At 39.6% G+C, this 23,655-nt stretch overlaps 1 protein-coding gene across 1 annotated transcript in view; it reads right to left on the bottom strand.

Annotated features, from left to right (window-relative positions):
* Positions 1-23,655, bottom strand: part of kcnh7 (potassium channel, voltage gated eag related subfamily H, member 7) — a 183,947-nt gene that overhangs the window by 75,502 nt on the left and 84,790 nt on the right. The window contains exon 8 of the mRNA XM_061715371.1: positions 14,507-14,932. Coding sequence (XP_061571355.1) covers positions 14,507-14,932 — 426 coding nt within the window. The remainder of the gene's footprint in view (positions 1-14,506; positions 14,933-23,655) is intronic.

The raw sequence follows: 23,655 nt of genomic DNA, 5'->3' as shown, positions 1-23,655 counted from the left end.
GATATTATTTTGGCTCGCTTCACTTCACGATGAAACACTTTTCAAGGATGATGATGGAAAAATGAGCTTAAAAAAACCCTAAAATGGTAATGCTGGCAGCTTGGATGCTTCATCAAAGCCTTGAAGCCAGTCATTAGGCAGAAAAGCATGATTTAAAGCATGTGCACCCACATATGCCTCCCTGCAGAAAGCACACACAATCACACTTCCATGCTTATATTACAGGGGCTGCGCTACTAAATGAAAACGTGCTAATCATCCCTATGAATTTTTCTGATCTGGCTAAATAACACAGATAATGTGAGGCAAAATGGGAAGAGGAGGAACAACAAGCCAAGACACAAGTCTCAATCTCTTAGCGTCATGCAACCTCGTAAACACAATAAAAACGAGAGCAAAGTGGTCCTCCGTCAAACCTGAAAATGAGCCTAATATCCTCAGGGAAATCAGTAATCTAAGCCTCCTGCACTAATAGTATTGCCTCACATCAGTCCTATGGTTGATTAATTACACCTCTTTTATACGCAAGAGTAAATATGACATAGAGTTTTGTGAGTACAAAAAGTGGAAGGACTAATGATTCAAAAGGGTGAGCATGTTTCTGTCACAGCAAGAAGGAACGCAGACGCTTCGGATGAGTCCGTTACAGAGCCAGCATCCGCCCCTGACCAAATTGGGGCCCTAAGTCATGTTATTTGCAGGCAATATGGAGCCATATTGCCTGCAAATAGCCTGTATGGAGCCAAATCAAGGCCAAAAGTTTTGCTAATTTGAAAAAATAAAATTTGAACCTGAAAATTCTTTTTTACAGTTTAAAAATTTTTTTTCAGGCCCCGTCCACACGTAGCCGGATATCTGCGGATATCTGCTAAACCGGAGATATTTTCCTCCGTTTTGACCTGTCATCCACACGAAAACGCAAATAAACGAAGGTTTAAAAAAACTCCGGGCAAAGTGAAGATTTTTGAAAACTCCGTTTATGTAGATGCGTGTGGACACACATAACCGGAGATTTGCGTTTTCGAACGTCACATTATGCGCCAAAACAACAACAAATCTGCTCTGACGTGCGCCTTTTGTTTACTACAGATGATCCAGCATCTGTTCTCCAAGCTATTTATTAAATAAATGGTCTCTGCTCTTGACCACCACTTACTGCGTTACACCGACACAGAGGCTCCGCCGTACCCGCAGAGACGCAGAGCCCGCAGAGCCGCGGAGCCGCGGAGGTGCAGCTTCCCCGGGAGCTGCAGATGATCTACAGGTTAGAATGCTTATGAAGTGGTCGAAAACGCAGATCTTCGGTTACGTGTGGATGCAAATTTTTTTATAAACGGAGGAGGGAAATATTCGTTTTTAAAAATACCCGGCTACGTGTGGACGGGGTCTCAGTATCAGATCTTTTTTTCAGTTTTAGAACTTTTTATTTCAGTTTCAAATCTTTTTTTCAGTTTCAGATCTTTTTTTTCAGTTTCAAATCTTTTTTTCAGTTTAAAATTTTTTTTTCAGTTTCAGACTTTTGGCACTGATCTGGCGTAGGGGGCATCAACTGAGATCTGAAACTGAAAAAAAGGAAGTGAAGCTGAAAAAAAAGATCTGAAACTGAAAAAAAGATTTGAAACTGAAATAAAAAGTTCTGAAACTGAAAAAAAGATCTGAAACTGTAAAAAAGAATTTTAAGGTTCAAATTTTATTTTCAAATTAGCAAAACTTTTGGCCTTGATTTGGCTCCATACACCTGCCCTCAAACCTCTCCCCATCCCGAATGTATCATTGGTACAAAATGACCGTATAACACGCCATTTAACTTGACAACCTTTATCAATAATAACAAATGTACGGTATGTATACAGTAGATAAAGTAGTTTGACTGTTTGAGTCAAAAAAAATTAAAAGTCAGCCTGAAATAAATAAATATTAAATAAAAAACTTGAAATGAAAAAATCCGAGACAAAAATAGCGATCAATTACTCATCAAAAGAAAGATACTTCAACCACCTCAAAACCACCACAAAAAGCCTCAAAGCAGGTTTAGCAGGTCTGAAATCAGAGCTAAACACACACGTGTGCCTTTTACAGACACAGGTTCATCTCCTTAAAAATAGTTAAACTTCTTCACAACATAAATTGATATAAAACTATAACCAATATGTTATATATTGGCTGGAAATTATAGCTTATATATGACCAACTGGTCATGTGACCACACTCTTTCAACAGAGCTGAATGCAGAGGGCGTTAACAAGGCGTTCAATAAATGTTCATCAGGACCGCTAGAAAAACAAACATCTCCAGTCTAGACAGAGACTGGAGACAGATTCCTATCTGAGTGGCAGCTCAGGTGTTTGTGCTACGACGTTTTATTTCAACAACATTCCCACCTTCAAGTAAAGCACGAGTTTCATTGTGTTTTGCCTTTTTTACTTCTCTTGCCCGATCCTGATTGGTGATGTCTTTTGAACAATAAGTTGAAATCTCTCCTTCTGTAGCTCTGCAAGAGCCTGCCGGCAGGCGCAGCACTCTGATTGGTCAGATGTCGAGTGCTGCCAATTAGGGCTTGGGATCAATTAAAATGTCAAGAATCGATTCAATTCCGATTCTTAAAATTCAGAATCGATTATCAAGATTTGATTCGATCCGATTCGATTCCGATATTGATTTGGGTTAGTGTTATTAAAACTGTTTTTTAAGCTGTTACATGAATTATATGACTGTAGTTATGCAACATATTAATACTAGTATTATATTGAGATTCAACAGCAAGTATTGCAGCTAATGATGCTGTAAGGACCAATCAGCTCCCAGAATGCTGATAGAACTGCTTTCAGAAACATCATGTGGGTCAGAATTATCAAACAGATCCAGGGCAGCAAACTTCTGTTTTTATTTGTTCCATTTTCTGTCTATTTTGGTTTTTAATTTTTGAGCATTTGGTTTTTAGCATTCTTTGCAAATGTAACCCCAAGACAGTAAATAAAGTAATGAAATATAGACAATTTATGCAATTATAACCTAACACTTTAATGTTTTCATACCTTTAAACATATTTAAAGGCAAAAACATGGCACCAGTTATTCTCGTGTCCAACAAAACATTCCTTTTTTGGGGATAAACAAAAAAATAACCAAAAGTTGTAATGTAATGATGAAAAAAAAATACATTAATAAATAAAATAAAAAAAAAAAAAAAAAAAAAAATAAAAAAAAAATCGATCTTTAAACATATGAATCGATTTTTAGGAATTAATATGAGAATCGATTTAGAATTGGGAAATCGATTTTTTCAACACAGGCCTACTGCCAATCATTGCACGGTCAGATTTTTCCCTCCTCCGCCTCCCGGTAGCGCACATTCGTCACCGAGCAAGTGCGTCCCCTCGTGCAAAATGTGGCCCCCGTTGGAAGATGAGGCCTCACGCACAGCGCGTGATCTGGGTTTAGGGAGGCCCTGCTCCATGCCATCGTTCACAGCAGAACATTGAGGCCCGTCACTGACAACTCAATGAACAGCCAGTGACTCATATGGAAGCAGATGAGCCCAAAATTCTCCAGTGAACCTCATCTGTGAGCGTTCACTGCCTTAGGCGTTATGCTGCTGACTCCCAGTGACCTGCACAGATGACACGACACATGCTGCCTTCACAGTGCAGCGTTGGATAAAAACGTGAGCTTCTACTAACTCGTGTGGGGATATTTACATGCTGGTGTAAGCATTTCAAACTTCCTTTAACAGACTCTGCCTTCATCCTGCATGCTGCTTTGCAGACGTTTAGATCAGGGGTGTCAAACTGATTTTGCTTGGTGGGCCGGATTTGACCAATTTTTTTCTTGCGGGTCGCACGCTCAAAATAACAAAAACGGTGCGAAAAAAAATTATTTTTATAATTCATTTTTTTTTATTATTGTTATCTAATCCAATATCAGTTTAGTTAATTTTAAAGGAAATATGCACTTGTTTTACTCTCTAATTATGTAAAATATATTTCTTCAGGATCTTTTCTTGAAATTTCTCGTTTTTTTCAAATTATGTAAGATACTTTTTAATATCATTTTACAAATATAAACAGAGAGTATGTTTTTTTTATATTTAGCTTTTTTATAGGAAATTTAATTAAAAGCAAAATCTTTCTTATTACATCCAAGAGTGTTTCTTTGTGATTTAGAGATTTTTCCAGTACAATTAAAAGTGTATTTATTTTTAAAAATTGGCGCGGATATTTACGCCAGTGTGCCGAAAAAGTCAGCACTTCTCTTTTAACTGTTTTACTTTGTCACTTTTGTTGAAATTCTCCAAATAAATATCTCCCATCATCTTTTTTAGCAGTGATATTTTTCCTGCAAAAATATATAATAGTAGTCATTTAATAAAAATAAACGACTGTCTACAAAGAAATAAAATCAGCAAATGCATTCTAGAAAACTAAAAAAAATGTCGAAAACTGCTCTTTGTGGAATAACGATGGATTTGTAGAAGAAATATATTATCGGATATGCTGCGATTCATGGCAATTATGTATGCCTTCCTTTTTAGTAAATTAGCATTTTGTTTTTTTGCGTTGGAAACTTCTCGCGGGCCACATGAAAATCTCTCTCGGGCCGCATGCGGCCCACAGGCCGTACATTTGACACCCCTGCTTTAGATCAAGCAACATTTTCATGATAGTAAAAAAAATAACTCAGTCCTAGGCTGAGCACTGAGCATCACTGCTACTAAACAAAAAGGCTTTAAAGCTGTGAGTGAGCCAGAACTCTGAGAGGATGCTGACACAGCTGCCTCTGCTTTTCTGTTTCTGCTACACCATACGTCTCACAACTGAGCGATACTAATCCGGGCGCAGGCACAGCCTTCAGCCCAAGCTGATTTAGCTTCAACTCTTATCTGAGTTCGCTTTTCTCCCTTTCTGAGTAAACGACTCTGCTCGCGGGAACTTCTGATCCGGCTGTTGTTGCTGATTGCCAGAACAGTCGGGGTAGAAAAGGGTTTAAGGGTTTGCTGCCAGAAAGTCAAATCATTACATACAAACAGATTAAACCTATTACTTTCAATTAAGTACAGCCCTAAAGTCAACAACTTAGACACCCGTGCTTTACTAATATTTCTTTCTATCTCTTACTTTATTAATAGGACTAACTTAGTCATTACTTGTCAAAATATAAATTGTTTACCCGTAAAATTCAGAATCCAATTTAAAATTTTATTACTTGCGTATAAAGCCCAAAACGGCTTAGCTCCACATTATTTGCAAGACCTGATAGTGCCTTATGTTCCTGTCAGAGCTCTCCGTTCTCAGAGTGCAGGTTTACTCGTAGTTCCTAGAGTATCCAAATGTAGATTTGGAGGGCGGGCGTTCTGCTATCAGGCACCATTACTATGGAACCAACTTCCAATCTGGGTTAAGGAGGCTGACACCACCTCCACCTTTAAAACTAAACTTAAAACCTTTCTGTTTAGTAAAGCCTATAGTTAGTGTTTAGTAAACCTGTAGCTGGTGTTGGTAAATCCCTAGGTAGTGTAAACTTTAGTGTGTCAGAGTCGCTCCTGTAGTTTCTTGTGCTGGCCCCCCCTTCTCCTCCCTTTTCTCTCTTTTGTCCATGTTGCAGCATCCTTTGCCGGACACCGGAACCTGCAGCGTGGGAGTGAGGGGGGCAGGGTAACAGGGTAACAGGGGGAGAAGGTTTGTCCGTCAAGACTCCTCTCCTTGGCCCTGCCCCTTTTCAACCCTTCCCCGACCCTGCACCCCAACCTGGGACTTGATGATTGGGCCGGAGCTTCGGGAGCTGCGTGCTGCCCTGCAGTCCACACCCCTGGTCATCCCGTTGCTGCTTCCACCTGCCTGCTGTGCTGTTGCCGTCCCTGACCCACCAGTCTGGCCCTCGGCAGGAGGGTCCCCTCTTATGAGCCTGGTCCTGCTCAAGGTTTCTTCCCTCCTAAAGGGGAGTTTTTCCTTGCCACTGTTTGGCTTAAGGTTTTTCTCCCACTAGGGGAGTTTTTACCTGCCATTGTTTATGTAATAACTGCTTGGGGGTCATGTTCTGGGTATGGGTCTCTGTAAAGCGTCTAGAGACAACTCTGTTGTATTAGACGCTATATAAATAAAATTGAATTGAATTGAATTGACAATATAAATGCTGCCAACTCTTGACATATTGGAGAATTTTGATGACTGAATTTTAAACACAGAGGTGAAACATTCGGCTTAATGTGACTGAATAAGTCGTCACTCTTGTGAATCAAAACTCCACTTGTTCGTATAAATTTGCTTTTCTTTTACTAGTTTTGTTGATGAGAATAAAACATCATGATGGACGGCTTTGAGCTCTTATTTTCTGGATGGATCAACTGAGGAGATGGCGAGATAATAGAAAGAGGGCATTCACTCCACCCACATCATTTACACTATGCCATATACTTTACATTCAGTTTCTAAAATAACGCTGTAATTAAAGGGTGAAAGTTTAGAGAATGCAAGGATTTGGGTATTGGGTCTTTTGCCGAGGGTAATGATAGTTATTGGAAAGGTTCCTGGATTAAATCCAAGCTGGGGTCTTTCTGTGTGGCGTCTGTTTCTGCAGATACTTCTCGAACAGTTCCAGAACAAGGGCGTCAGGTTTGTTGGGAATTTTAGTTTGCCTACAAGTGTGATTATGTAGCTGGAGTAAGCCCCGGCCTCCACAGTGGCGATATCCACTCAGCTCATTCAGCTCATAGATTTGATAATAAAGGTGGATGTTAGTAGTAGTAGTAGGTTCTGAACCAACAACTTCACAGACAGCTACTAAAAAATTACTTTAAAGGTAACATCCATTCTATCTATACCCACTTTCTCCTATCTAGGGTCATGATGGTCTGCTGGAGCCTATTCCAGCTCTCACCAGGCGAAAGGAAGGGGCACACCCTCGAAATGTCACCGGTTCATTGCAGGGCCACATACAGACAGACAATCACACACTTATCGGTAATTGAGAACCACTGATTCATTTGTTTGTGTGGTGGAGTTGTACAGAACAAACTCACAGTCCCTGTTGGTATTCAAACGGAAGCTTCTAGCTGTGAGGCAACAGTACTTACCACCAATCTGAAAACATCTCATTCAGGTTTTTGACACTGGTACTGATATTGATACTGTGACATCACTGAACCCATCTTCCTCCTATATCTCTACACAATTTCACATCATACTGTATTTGCCATATTTGGAGATTTTAAAAGCCCTTGGGAAGTATAATCCAGAATCACGGCATACATTTTCATTGCTATGCTGATGATACGCAGCTCTATTTGTCTATGAAGCCGGATGAAACAGAACCGTTAGCTAAACTTCAGGCATGTCTTAGGGACATCAAGGACTGGATGTCCGGAAAATTTTTGTTGCTAAATTCCAATAAAACAGAGGTTATTATTTTTGGTCCAAAGCATTTTAGGAAGGGATTAGATGGTGTTGCGATGGCTTCCAGTACAACTGTGAGAAGCCTTGGTGTTGTTATCGACCAGAATTTGTCAGCATATTAATCAGGTTTGTAAAACAACGTTTTTCCATCTCGTTTGTATCTTCTAGACTATATTACTCTAATGTGTATTATTAGCAGGATGTCCAAGTAATTTGCTGAATAGGCTCCAGCTGATCCAAAATGTAGCAGCGCGAGTGCTGACAGGAATCAGCAAGAGAGACCACGTTTCTCCAGTGTTAGCCTCCCTCCATTGGAGAAAACTTAGAATCCAATAAAAAATTGTATTTCTTGCGTATAAAGCCCAAAACGGTTTGGCTCCACAATATTTGCCAGACCTAATAGTACCTTATGTTCCTCACAGAGATCTCTGTTCTCGGAGTACAGGTTTACTCGTAGTTCGTAGAGTATCCAAATGTACCCCCCCCCTCCTTTTCTCCTTTGTGCATGTTTGCAGGCCGGAGCTTCAGGAGCTGCATGCTGACCTGTAGCCCCCCCCTCTGATCATCCCACTGCTGCTTCCACCTGTCTGTATGGATGTCTGGTAGATGCCTGCCGACATCCTGACCTGCCCCCCCCCCCCCCCCTTCCCTCCCTGGCCTCCGGCAGGAGGGTCCCCCCTTATGATCCAGGTCCTGGTCCAGGTTTCTTTCCTCCTAAAGGGGAGTTTTTCCATGCCACTGTTTGGCTTAAGGTTTTCTCACACTAGGGGAGTTTTTACCTGCAATCGTTTATGTTTATGTATCTGGGTCTGTGGAAGGTGCCTAGAGACAACTTCTGTTTTAATAACTGCATAAACTGCATATTTGCTTGAAGAATTTTGAGGTTCTCGCATTTCCTCTATGAAATTAAGCGGTGCAGACACTCATCTGAAAGGAGAATCCCATATTTATTTGTACCAAGGGACTGCAGTTGCAAATTAGCTTAAGGTTAACTCTGGTGCAACGCATCAAATGTTTACATTCATGTTTTTAATTGCACATGGTCCCTCTCAAATAAAATTTAAGTGAGTAAGTAAGTATTATGAATAAGTACGTTACTATCTAAATCAATAATTACACAATGATGTATATTCTGCCGACATGGACAACAGAAGCAGAGCAGACACAAGGCAAAAAGGGAGACGCGGTCTGCCTCTTACAGTGAATCGCTTTGGTTTCGGACAGTTGTCGCTGCAGACTTTGCAGCGTTAATCTTTGACTGGTTCTCTGCACAGCTTTAACTAAGGTGACAATAACACAATTACTCAAACAAGTTTGCTGCACTTAGCAGTTTACTGTCATCTACTACTTCTTGTATTAAAACGAGACCCCCTTAAACAGAAAAGGTTTTGAGCAAGCCAAACAAAAGGACTTAGGTCTGATTTACTTTTCACTGTGAGCTGCACAACAAACAAACTAAAAACAACATTTGAATTTTGGCTTGGGTTTCCTTGTAACAGGAAGCCTCCATTTGTGCAAATAATATGCGCAGTGATAATATGTGCAAATATTGCCATCCGGACGGGGCATGGATATGAAAATGAGGGAGAGGCTTAAATGAATCCTGTAGGTAAATTCAGCACCACACATTTACTTTTCACGCGCCAGCCTGCAGCTCCGAAGTTTGCACTGTCGACGAAGAAACTCTCAGAAGAAGCTTCAGCTGCTGCTGATAAGCTTCAAATAAAAGCACACACAAAAAAAGAAGAATCAGTGTCAGATATGGTTTCCAGGCAACAAAAGGTGCACGAGATGACATCTAAAAATAGTCCAAGCTGCTGTACGAAAAAGCAAAAATATCACACTCTAAAACTGTACGTGGATGTGTTATTTTCAGTTTCTGCTAGTGATTGGAGGGGCTAAAAATACAACATTTTGTCTCATCATCTTGACAATGTGCGCTCGACACAAGTTGTAAAGCGTGCACATATTCTATCACAGCACCAGTCATCTGGCTGCACGATAAGGACGTCCATCACGCCATCGTGTTGCTCAGCTGTCTGCTCGTTCTCTCCACCTGCCAGTCAGCGCAGGCCTGCGGGTATGTAGCCCCCGCTAGGGACACATACCTAATGGTAAATAATGACTTGGCAAACCAACAGGCTGATATCATGTACTTGTTCCAAAACACATGCAAGCAATCGGGATGTATTTTGTCTGTTTTTTGTTTTGTTTTTTTTAGAGAGGGTGTTACATCATGGACTCTAGCAGCTAGTATTTTATTAGACTGGCTTGTATACCATGGTTCAGTCTCCATTAGAAAACAAAAGCATAGGTTTCAGTAGAAAACACATTTGAATGAGCTGATTCATGTTTGAAAAAAGAATATATATATATATATATATATATATATATATATATATATATATATATATATATATATATATATATATATATATATATATATATATATATATTCTTTTTTCAAATTATAACATAACATAATATAATGTCTTTACAAAATATATATACATACATATATATATGTATATATATATGTTATAAAGACATGGACTGAACTGGAATGCTGGATTATATATTGATATTAGGACTTTGAGTAAAGTGGAATACTACTACTGACATTTTATGATAATGACACAAATAAAGCCATAGCAGTTAATCGTGATACTTAAAGTGGTCATATTATGCTTTTCTATGTTTCCTGTCTTATCTACAGTGACTACCTTTACATGCAGTCAAAATTCGGGTTATTGCTAATATTCCGGTTACTGAAACATTTGGAATATTCCGTTTACATACGTGAGCAAACAGGGTTATCCCTGTATACATGGTAATTAAACATTTGGGATATCTGGATCAAACCAGCGACACATGGAGAACATCATGATGCAATTCCCGTCATTTCCGCTTCTTCCTGTATCCAAATTCAAAACAAATGTTGCTTCGCGCAACTTTTCGCTCACCTTCTTGTAAATCTCGCTATCCCGGTACTTTCTACCGTCTACAAATGCCAAAATGTTCATATCCTTCATTACATTTATAAAGTGATTAGTCTCCTCCTCACTCCAAAGGTGTGGTGTGGTCTTGCGTTTCTCCATGTTTATAAGAACTTCCTGGACTCAAAAGACCTGGATTCCTTGTGAACAGAGCATGTGCAGAAAACAAATTCATGTTCCGTTTGATGGGGATATCCCGTTAGGCGATACATGACCGAATATTCGGGTTATAAAAGGAGTAACCCAGGGGTCATATTCGGGTTTTTAAAAACCAGAATATGAGCAAATTCTGGTTATTCAAAGGGGTTATTGGTGTTTACATGGCCGTGCACAACCGGGTTATTGTCAATATTCGGGTTTTAAAAGGGTTATTGACTGCATGTAAACGCAGTCAGTGTTATTATGATGTATCATCATCTCAGACAGGTACACGTACATTCCTATGCACAAAATAGTCGCTTCTGAGGGTGCTATTTCTAGTATCAACTTTTATTCTAGCTCAGACATTCATGAAAGGGTTTGAGGCGTTGAAGGGATTGACAGGAAACTTCTACTATGTAGCGTGCTAGCATGTCAGATTAGCAGCAGAAGTTGTGAGTATTCAACCAATCAAAATGAAAATACAGTTAGATCTTCTTGCCTCTTGCTCGTTCTTGCAGGCTATGCTAAGTGCCACGGTACTCTAGAGATACCAGTGTTTGAAATTAGATGACTGAAAATGATTATAATAAGTCCACTGTAATGGATAGTTTGTGTATTACTGTACAATACAAATGATTTAAAAATAGTGTATCTAAAATCAGATGCTCCTGAGATAGAAATGAATGGAGACATGTTACCCTGCTGTGTCATATGCACTTTGCTATTAAACTCCACGCAGTGCTCTCTCTGAATATTAGATTACTTGCCAAGCAATCTCTCTGAGACCTTCATGAACAAAATGGTTTTCTCGCCAAGAAGAGTTGTTGGGAAGACTGAGACCTTTGTAACTGATTTAGATTGCCTGGGGATCTGCAGTCTGGCTCTGCTGAACAGAGAGCAGAGGGAAGCAGATGTGACAGCTGAGGATCAGATTGGTTGAAACTGTGTAAGCATTTGAGAAAACAGCTCAGGAACATTGCTGCTGGAGCTGCGGCCCCACATCATGAACCAGAAGGCAACCAAGCTGGGCCCGATTTCCCTGAGGCTTTGAAATAAAAAGAGTTGCAAAAGAGTTCACTCTCTTAAGACGAGCTTGTCTTAGATGAATGTGTTCAAAATGACATAAGAAACATTAGAAATATGTTTAAACACGGTTAAAAAAGCTTGTTTCGTTTCTGCAGGATAGCGTGTAACAGTAAAGAATGACTAGTTCTGTATTTATGGTAGATTTCATGGAGAAATACAAAGTTTGACAAAGAGCATACTTCTCTCACTTTTTTGTCTTCTTTTGAGAAGAGCGAGATTAGTTTCTTTGGAAACTAATCTCCCTCATTCAACCTTAAAATATCCCAACAAACTATTAAATGCATTACCTTGTCATTTCCTTCCCCCGTGGGTGAGTCATAAAGGTCTTTGTGAGCCACATTCACCCGCCACATGACATGGATCGTGACATCTTTTTATGATCACTTAAAGAGGCAGTTTCTATGAAATAGTAATGAAGCTGAATATTGCAACTAACTTCTGCAACCAAGCACAAACCCCTTCCCACCTCCATTTCAAAGCCCTGTGTCTCAAAGGAGGCGTTTCATGGTGGACTCCACTGACGGAGACATGCTTAAGTAATACAAACACAAAGTTCCTATTTTCATTATTCTGAAACATACAAGTATGCAGTATACGAACTTTAAGCTCGGGTATTTCACTGCTTCTTGAGAATGAACAATTAACAAATATTTTCTGAGTGAAACATGCAGACAAGATCCTTGGAATCACTTCCTAATGCCTCATAAAATGTTAATGTTGAATGCTCACAGCAACCATGAAACACATAGTGATAAAAACACAATACTTGCCAACAACATTCAGTGTTTATGCGACCGGTTCCTTCTTATGGGCTTTTCTGTTTGCTGATCATTGCTGTGTTGTGCATTGTATGAACTGAGTTTAATTCAGACGGAAATATGGAGCTAGACCCTCTTGTTTGTTAGTTTCATGGGTCTCAGCGAGGCAATTTTTGCCCACATGAGACATTTCACAATTTTGTGAGAAAATATAAACTCATTTTAAACTTGATGCCACCAATACATCTCAAAAAAGTTGGTACACAAGCAACGCAAGGCCGTAAATGTAAGTGATAGTAAAAAGAAGCATCTGGAAGAACACCTTGCAGTATAATTTCCATTTTTATTTATTATAAGTGATTTTTGTCCATCGCTCCTGAAGTTTCTTGTGCTGGCCCCCCTTTTTTCTCTTTTGTGCATGTTTGCAGGCCGGAGCTTCAAGAGCTGCGTGCTGGCCTGCGGTCCCGGTACCCCCCCCACCCCCGGTCATCCGGGTGCTGCTTCTACCTGCCTGGGCCTGAGAAATTAAAGTAATGAGAACACCGAACTTTATGATTTGACCGCTTAACGTTAGCTACCCAAAAATCCAACATTACCTGATACAAAATAGGAACCGCAAATCCATGTTTCGGTGTCTGGAATCCAGTTGTTTCTGCGAATTGCAGCGATCCAATTTTCTCTCTTAAGCTTATTTTTCGGCAGTCTGTAAAACGATAACTCCGATTTCTTGCTAAATCTATGAGTACAGTCAATCCCACAACAGCTCTTTCCCATTTTAGATGTTTTTCAGTGCTCAAACTGAAAGTTTATGCTGCCACTCAGTGGGCGAAACCCGCTGTGAAGTCGCATCTGTGACATCATGTGCATTCCCTCTATAAGGGTCCATAGTGTAAAGGTGCAAAAACTTTCACTGTCATCATCTAAAGCACATATTATTGACAAAAGATTTGTTTGAAGCAATGGCGGAAATCATTATTGGATACCCATGATCCACGAGAGACACGTAAAGAACATACATGATTCTATAGTGGAAATCAACCTTCAGGGAATGACGACCTGAGAGCATAGTTCCACTATGAGCGTGTCATCCACAAATACAGGCTCTATCATGCAAAACTCAGCTGCATGTGAACATGATCCAGAAATGTTAGTGTCTTCTCTGTGCTCAGTCTCTGAAATTCTTGGACGCCATGTCCTCTGGACTAAAAAGGAGAGGGACCATCTGGGTAGTTAGCAGTGCTCAGTTCAGAACCCTGCTTCTCTGCTGGTGTGGGTGTGCATTAGTGTCTAAGGAAGTGACAGCTTGTGCAACTGGAAAGGAAACATATATTTTGAGGTATATACAGGTCCCATCCATAAATAATAACTCCTCAGGGAAAGCGATGCATCTCTCAGCAAGACTCATGCTAAACAGCATAATGAAACCACAGGGAAGTAAACTGGTCTGCCTGCAATCCAGACCTTTCACTGTCAAAGATCTTGCGGCATGACATGAGACAAAAATACAAAAAAGACCCAGGTCTCTTGAGCAGATTGAAACCTTTGCAGATGAGCATGGCTAACTTTCCTCTACCGAACATCCAGAAACTGGTCTTTTGAGTTCCCAGATGTTTATTGACTGTTGTTAAAAGAAGGAGGGTCCTATACGGTGATAAACATTGCCCTGTCACAACTTTATTGAGATGTTGCTGCATTACAGCTGTTCTTGTAAAGGCGCTTTTTTTCACTAGTACCTACTCAGCCCGACTCGCCTTGGTTTTGCGCTTTTCCACTAGGGGTCTAACATGCCGAGTAGATACTTTTTCTGTAACTACTCTGCTGAGGTTCTAAGCAGCTGAGTTGGGCTGTATCTGACGTCATCACACTACAGGCCACCGATTGGTCGGGGGGTTGGAGTCAGACGATAAAAATACGTCACAGCAGCTTCGCTCCAACCTCCTACTTCTGATCTGGGTACTGAAAAGAAACGAAGGCAAGGTGAGTCGAGTCGGGCTGAGTAGGTACTAGTGGAAAAGCGCCATAAGAGAATCCAGACAGGCTGATTGATTAGTTTGATTGAGAGTCAAATGAACCCATATGCCTGACTGCAGGACATTATCCCTGATATTTGAGTTAATGACCAATATTTCTCCACTCACCTCATCTGATCCGGAGCCAAAGATGAGCAGGTCAAATGGGATGGCCGCCACCATGTCTATGAGGAACCATCCTTTGAAGTAGTGGATGGCAATCTTGGCCGGGTGGCTGACCACCTCCTCATTGTTGTTGACGTAAGTGGTCCTGAAGTTTATGAGGATGTCCACAATAAACATGATGTCCACTATCAGATCCACCACATTTAGTGGAGAGCAGGAGTAACCACACTCCCGCCTCCTCTGCTCCTCAATGTCATTAAGCAGGAAGGCAGCAGAGTAGGGTGTGAAAATGGCTGTGTAGATTACCAGCAGCAGGATAAGCCAGTCCCACACTGCTTTGAAGGGGCTGTAATGAAGGATGGTCCACTTATCCATTCGTGGCGTCTGGAGTTTGTACTCAGGAAGAACATCTGCACCCAGGGAAAGAACCTGAAGAAAAAAAAACACATTATGAATCAACTTAATCTGATTGTGCCTAATGAATGTTTAAGAGTCCTTTCCTCAGTGTCAGTACTATTTTCACACACTGACAATAGTTTGGCAATGGTGATTTTAGACCTAAGCTGCGTCCGAAATTCCATCCTGCCACCCTAATGAGTATGAAAAAACAGTATGTGAGATTTTTTAGTGCGTCAGAAACATTAGTACATACACAATAGTATGCGCTATCCATACTCATTCCGGAGAAATGTATTAGTATGGATTGATGGACACTAGCTAAGCAGAAACTTCCCACAATGCAATGCAGCGGTGTTTGGTTGCTAAGTGCTGCAGATACTTAGCAACCAACAAAAATGGAGGATATCGTTACCGGTACCAAGCAAAGCTGCAGAAGCAGCAGCACCACCATCACGCTACAATTCAAATGTGAGTAATTGAGGTGTTTTCGCTCTGGTTTCCATAAGATATTAACCAGACGAGTTCATCATTTATCACATTATTGTGTGGGTAGATGTATTTGCAAAGTTTACGAATGAGAGAAAGGAGAAATGTCATCTTGTTTGGGCCAGGATGATCGGGAAACAGCGTAGCGGTGCACTGCTACTGCTTCTGTGACAGGAGCTGTTACCATGGTAACAACTCCCCCTCTCGACAGCAGGAAGTGCCGTGTGCGCTCTGAGTAGTACGTCCGAATTAATGCATACTACTGGTATTTACTCAAAAATTTACTCAAAAGTGTGCCAAACTTAAGTATACTTTTTGAGTATAAACTGTTCAGTATGGCATTTCGGACGCACTGCTAGACTTTGTTTTAGGAATGCTCGAACACCCTTAAATTAAATCTCAGCGCTGTTAAATTAGAAATACATCTCCTTATTGCTTGGCATGATTAAGTCTTTCCTACTACATCACAAAACTTGAGAAAATGTGGCTTCCTTTAGTCTGGGATTTGACTTCTGCTTCATGCTCAGGTGCACAGCCTGACGTGACAATATTTGTACAGTTGGGCCACACTATTCTGCTATACTGTAAACAGTAAGGTCATTTTGACACTTAATAATTCAGTGAACTTGATGGTGAACCCAGTTTGACTGGTGTTGCAACATTCAACAAGTCTGAGATTGAGGGCCAGCCTCTTAAATAAACCTTTTTCTCACGATCTCTAAGATGTAGCTTTGTGTGCATACTCGGGAGTATGCGTATGCGCACACACCCACACACGCACATTGCAATCATTTTTGTAAATCTGATGGTGTATTTGTATGTATTCAGCTATTTATTTACATTTTTTTTTCTTCATGTGCTGCTTTTGTAAAGTTTGATTACCTTGTTTACTTATTTGTATTTATCTCTGGTGAGAATCCTTAATAAGCCCACCTTGGGTTTCTTTTTTCTCACCTGCACTGCAGTAATTATTGTATTGTCACCATTTTTTTTTTGTATTCCTTTAATATGTGCGAATAAATAAAACTAAAACTAAAACAAAAAAATAAAACTGAGTTTGCTTTCACACTTGCACTTTGCTAAAATAAGCAACTTTCTGAATAATGTATTCCTTTCCTCGCATGTGGTGGTACTGCATTAAGAATTACTGGAGGAGTCAAGACAAACAATGAGGAAGAGACCTCGCTCATCTGTTCGTTAATGCAGTGCAACGTCTGTGCTAGTTAGCTTGCAAACTTAGCTGTTCTTGTGCATGCTTACCAGCAGTTGTGATATATTTTCGTCTGATCATATGTCTATCAGAGTTTTTTGCTCATCCTTACTCCACATCTGACCGTCTTTCCCAGCGATTGAGCTGCATGCGCATTCGTTTAGAGTTTCACCACATGTAGCCCACCTTCGGTATTTGTTTTTTATTTATTTATTTATTTATTTTTGTCTGCATATATATTAATGGTTAATACCATGTATATATCATATATATCATATACTGTATATATATATATATATATATATATATATATATATATATATATATATATATTTAAAATTTTAATTTAATTTTTTTAAATTTTTTTATTAATTTTTTATTTTAAATGTGAAGGGAAGGGGGGGGGTGACATCCGCTGCTAGTCTAAAACGCGAAAAACACAGGGAAACGCACAACGAGCACACAAGCCTTCGAAATCTGTAAGAAAATAAACAAACAGACACGAGAACAGGCAGAGACACAAACAGCTACCATTTCAGGTCCCTGAGACTGAATTAAAACTAGAATACTGCGATTATCTGTCCCCCAAAACTGTGGAGTGAGTATGTAGGTGAGTGAGCAGGTGTGCATGTCTGTGTAACTGTGTGTGTGTAAAGTCAAAACGCTTCTGTATTTGGTTGACTTTAGATACTCCCTGCCAGGACAGCTGAGGGTTGGAATATCCATGTTCCGTTTACCTAAGACAGGATGAAGTGTGTGCATTTCCTGCAAGAACAGACCCAGTCATACCAAAAGTGATCCAAGTAAGAAACTTTTGTGCCTGGCCAGAAAAAGAGGATACATTTAGTGTGTCATTTTCCGCTGTGCTACACACAATTTGTGACGGACCATCAGCCCTGGTGTAACAATTCTACTCTCATTGGTACTTATTTACTGTGCATTTACCCATAGCTAGTTTTGCTCATGTCACAGGGTTGAGCTGATGTGTTGTTTTCATTCTTAAAGCAGACAGCAGCACATATCTTTGTTTTCAGGTTGAGTGACCAGAGGATGGCTGGTGAAATTGGTTTCACAGATGTGCGTCTATGTTGGAAATAACAGAGCAGTTGAACTTGCTGCTGGCGAGAAAAAAAAATGTCACTTTAATGGGTTTTGCTGTTTTTCTTCTTCTTTCCTTCCTTGTAACACACACCCATGAGGGTTACATTTTGGCAAAATGACGTCTCATTTTTATTGTTCTCTTTAGCAACTCAGCTGGCCAGTGTGTAGCAATGTGTAAGCAATCACAAAACCTTATCACCAGGTGATCTTACCCGTGATATTTGTAACCAACACCATGTGGTATCATGACTCTGTGATTGGCATCAACAATACACACAATAGCAGTCACACACCTAAATCCATATACCCTCCGACACATTAATCGGCAGCAAAGGTCAGTGCTCAAACTCATTCTTTTTCCGGTGCCCTATGGCCCCACATCTGGTCACAGATGTCAGGCCATTAGTTATTAAACCAGCAGTTATTTTTGAGACTCATTTTGTTGTTTGGTTATTAATTCCTGATCTTCAGGCGGTACTGCGTGATATTAATTTTATTATTATATATATTATTAAAAGCTGTCTTCCAGTGGCGTCAATTCAGTCCAAGCTAAGGTATGGCAAGGTTACAAGTCACAGAACTTAACTAGAGTATCAACCAACACGTCCAGCAAATACTCATCACAGAAGTCTATGTAGCTTATCTGTGTGGTCAAGAAAATTGGAACTTTTTCAAATGCAGTCTCGCTCACTGCAAAAACTCAAAATCTTACCAGGAATATTTGTCTTATTTCTAGTTAAAATGTCTCATTTTTAGTCAAAAATTCTCATTACACTTAAAACAAGAGTCATCACCAGAAAAATAACTTGTTATTTGACCATTTTCACCTGTTTCAAGTAAATTTACACTTGAAATAAGTAGAAAAATCTGCCAGTGGGACAAGATTTATCTTCTCATTACAAGCAAAACAATCATGTTCCACTGGTAGATTTTTCCACTTATTTTAAGTGAAAATCTACTTGAAACAGGTGAAAATGGTTGTTTATGAGTCTTGTCTTAAATGTAATGAGATTTTTTTTGACTAAAAATTAGATATTTTAACTAGAAATAAGACAAATATTCTTGTTAAGATTTTCAGTTTTTGCAGTGTATAATAACTAGTGAAATCGATCATGTTGTTCTGATTTGCATTTGTAGTTATTCTATATGTATTAAGTAATAGAATAATCAATACAAATAGACACAGAGTAATTCCATAAATGTATTAAAAAAACAAACATTTACATTTTCCCTTGAAGCCAAGGTGTGGCGGCTGCCATACCCAATTGCTGTCCCTGCTGTCTTCAGACCCTTGTTAAAAATCTTTGATACAGAAACAAGTTTATTTAAAGCCCAACAGTCTTATAAGATGCTTCTTTCATTGCTTGTGGATTGCCCCCATGTGTTACAAATTCTCCTCACATCTACTCTTAGCTTCTTTAAACAGGTAAGTAAATTATAGTTGCATATAAAGATTACAAATTCCAGCAATGTTCATGCAATACTATAAAACTACTTATTACATTACTTTCTATGTCAATATATTAAATTTAAGGCATTTAGAGATCTGCAGTTCTTCTGGGCTAATACCAAAGTAGAGAGATGAGTCCTGGGTTTGTCACATTGAGCTTCTCTAACATGACGTATCCCATGTACGTTTGATTCGAGGTATCCTTAAGGCATTCGGCCACTACAGCTACCAACTTGTGGAATCTTTGCTTATTAAGCTTAATTTTGCTTATTGCTTTTGCTCCTTAAGCACATGATTTTAAGACTCTTCCATCTAACTTTTGAATGTAGTGTGAAATGTAGATCATATTTTTTCTTAATTATTTTTATTTTAATGTATTCTATTCCTGTGTTCAGCACTTTGGTCAGTGTCTCGGTTTGACTTGGCTTGGCCCAAATCACCTCAACTGTCTCAACGTGACTCTACTCTTCCCTCGCGTGATGATTGAGCTCTTCACCCTATCACTTAGGATGAGTCCAGCCACCCTTTGAAAGGAGCTAAATGTGGCTTTATGTATTTGACACCTCATTATTTTAGCTGCTTCCCACAGCAAAAGACCATAGGTGAAGGTTGGAATTTGAAGGTATGTCTACAAATTTGCCTTTATGCTCCGCCTTCTCTTCACCACAGTGGATGCTCCCCAGCCTCCTTCTAACCTCTAGTCTGTCAACAGCGCTGTCAACAAGACCCCAAAATATTTAAACTAGTCCAAAAAAGGGTTTGGCTTAAGGCTTTTCTCCCGCTGGAAAGCGCCTAGAGACAACTTCTGTTGTAATAGATACTATATAAATACAATTAAATTGAATTGAATTAAAGGCAGCATCTCAGTCCTAACACAGAGGAGACTATTCAGCTTTTTCCAGAATGGAGGTGCAGATTATCATCCCAGCTGCTTCACACTTGGATGCAAACTGTCCCAGTTTGTCTGGAGGCATCTACTCGATGAAGCTGTAAAAACTGTAGTCTCCATCCTCTGGTTGTACCTTGAAATTCTGTCTAGTTATTATGAATACACCGTTTATAATTTTCAGACACAAAAAATCATTAAGAGCCACCCTGGGAGAGCCCAACCCTGATCGGAAATTAGTCTGACCTGCAAATTTAAAGCCCACACCCACTCCAATTACAGAGAGACAAAATGACCCACGGAAAAGCAGTGAATACCCCATTTGCCCAAAACCCACCCTCATCACCAGGATGAAAACTACTACTACTACTACTACTATTACTACTACTACTACTACTACTACTACTACTACTACTACTACTACTACTACTAGTATTACTGTAATTTAGCAGAATGCTTTTATCCCAAAAGACTTAAATCTGAGAGAATAACACAAGCAAGAAAACTGCAATGTTCTTCCGGAATCCAAGGTTTAAGTAATGGACAGACTCCCCTCTCCAGCATCCTGGCATAGACTTTCCCAGAGATAGAAGTGCAATCATCATGTTTTTAAAAAGGGAACCAATAAGCTAGAGGGACAGCCAGAGGCACATCCAAGGACCTTCATACAATATTACACAAGTGTATCAGCCAAGACAACCAAATTATATCCAGTTGTCTTAATGCTGGAGCTATCCTGTCCATCTGGTTGTTGGGTTTGGCTTTCTCCAACACTGAGTTACTGATATTTGCAAGTAACTTAAATTGACCTGTCCTTGTCCGCGGTGCCATCCACCAACAAAAAACGCTTTATACTGGCTTTATACTGTACAAGACTTGGAAGACTTCATTGTGGGATTAACAGTGATTTAGGATTGATCCTGATAGTCTTTAGTTTTAATATTTACAATTGTTGTAAATTCAGATGCTGGGTCACAGAGTTTCTTAATCTTGCAGTTTGTGACTGGGCCAACACATTAAATAGGACATACATTGGACATTGTATTGTCCTTTGGTTTAAATGTATATGTCAGTTAGATCCATGTCCCATATACTGTATTTCAGACAATTTTGCTGTTTAATTATCTGTTACATTGCCCGGTTCTAAGGTTAAACCATACACCCTATACATGCCAATGGGCCCATTGTACACACATGATGGGATTAATAGCATCTTGTATTTCTGAAGCATTAAATGACTGTGCTCAGCATACAGGATTTTTATGGTACTATCTATCATGATGATTTTGTAGGTCTTTTTTATTCTACTTGTAAACTTTAAACTTTAAACTTTATTTATTTATATAGCACCAAATCATACAATATGAATGCAACACATGGTGCTTTACACACAGAATAAAATAACAATCAGAAAACACAATTTAAAACATCCCATACGACCCCTACCCCCACCACCCACGCGTACATACACACTCACTCACACACACACACACACACACACACACACACACACACACACACACACACACACACACACACACACACACACACACACACACACACACACACACACACACACACACACACACAGTAAGTGGACTGGTGACATGGCTTAGCACTAACGATCCAGGTGAGGAAAACACTACCTATGGGTGGCCGTCCACACTGAGAGGCTCCACCGACCACAACCACAAGGAGCATCGCCACAGAGACCCCCCCCCCAACCCGGACAGACCGGGGCAGACCCCACACAGAAGGTGGAGTCCCACCCCCAGCTACCCAGGCCTGAGGGGTCCCCATGACGACACCCCCATGGGCAGAGCAGGCACACCTCCCAGTGTGGACGACCCCCCTGAGGAAACACTGGAGCTAAAAACTAAAAGATTAAAAGAAAGTAAAAAATGCCTAAAAGTGTAAAATTTTAGAGAAATCTATACAAAACTTAAGATGAATAATAAATAACATAAAATAGAATAAAAGTCATTAAAAATGGATTAAAGGTTTAAAGATAATAAAAGAGCTAAATAAATAAACACAATAGATGAAAAGACTAGGTAAATGAGATCAGATAAAAGCCAAACTAAAAAGGTGTGTCTTGAGCCTCCTTTTAAAAATATCAATGTTCTCTGCGGCCCTGAGGTTCTCTGGCAGGCTGTTCCATAAATAAGGGCCATAATGGCTGAATGCAGCCTCACTTGTACTGATGTATTGGCCTTGCCGGGTCTTCTCAGAGCTAAATGGTCTAAACCAGTGACAGAGTTGTGGCTGAATGATTCATGCTCTCGATGCGCTTGATGAAAGAAAATGGAAAAGCAAAAATCTACAAGGTTTTCAAAAACAGCCTATCTGAGTACCAACGAGCTTTGAAAGCTTCAAAAACCTGTATTTATCTAACCTTGTGTCAGACAAATGACCTCAAACCCAGTTTATTTTTAACACTCTTAATTCTCTTATAAATCCTTGTGATTCAAATTGTATTGTTCCTTAACCTGTTACAGTTGTTTAAGAAGATTTCTGTGAGCAGGTCTATTCCTTTTCCTTTTACTGCAGATTCTGCTGTTTTTCCTTTATTTTCAGCAGATTGAGAATTAAATTCTGGTGCCTGTTTCCACTTTGTCTGAAAGTCTTTATGAAAAGTCTGAAATTGTCCTTCACAGCAACCATATAGCTGTCCCTTGGACAACATCCTACAGTACGTCCTCTTTTTAAGGTTGTTTCTAATTGCATTGGACCAAGTATTGTATTGTGGATGTGATCAATTCCTCACTGTCTGGTAATGTTCCAGTCACAACATGTGGTGGTACAGCCCCTCATTAAAGGGACATTTGTATTCAGCTGTCATTTCTAACTTCAGTCCTGTTTCCAAACTTCCTTTTCCATTTAAGCTCTTGGAAAAGGTACTTTTTCATCAAGGTCTGTTCCAATCTGCATCCTTTGAAGTTCCAATCTGGTTTTAAATTACCCAGCACAGAAAAGGTCATTTCAAGAGTTTTAAATGACCAGCATTTGACTACTGATTGAGTTAATGTGAGTATCCTGTTGCTGTTGAACTTGTGCCCTACCTTTGACATGGTAGATCACAACATTCTTCATGAACATGTCTTGTGATGTTGATTGGCATGTCCGATTGGAGCTTTTTTGTCAATTCTAATCCTCCTTTACTCTTTTGCCACTCAATGATGAGGTTCCTCAAGGCTCTTTTCATTATATATCCTGCCTTTGGGTTCCATTTTTTCCTTTCTTTGAACAAAACATAAGATTGGCTTTCACTGTTTTGCAGATGATCTTCATTTTAAGATTGGGCCTAGATTGGCCTAGACTGTCACAGAAATATACAGTAATAGATGGAGCTTACTGTCACCCATCTGCAAGGAACCATGGTGTAAATTTTAAGTATCCATTCAAATTTGACAAAAAGTGATCAAGTCCATCTCTTTTAAGGTGAAGGCCTCCTTGTATTTAGAGGACTTTGGAAGAGTTATTGGTGCTTTAATTATATTTCGTTGAGATTATTGTGATTCTTTGTCAATTTGTCTAGATCAGTCATCACTTTGTATTTAAAGTTGGCATTGTTTCGTTTCATCTGTGCACATTTTAAAGCACTTTGACCAACCAATGTT

This window comes from Cololabis saira, chromosome 24 (genome assembly GCF_033807715.1).
Source record: "Cololabis saira isolate AMF1-May2022 chromosome 24, fColSai1.1, whole genome shotgun sequence".
In the NCBI taxonomy this organism is placed as follows: domain Eukaryota; kingdom Metazoa; phylum Chordata; class Actinopteri; order Beloniformes; family Belonidae; genus Cololabis; species Cololabis saira.
The sequence above is the reverse complement of the archived record's forward strand: the minus strand, read 5'-3'. Positions and strand labels throughout refer to the sequence as shown.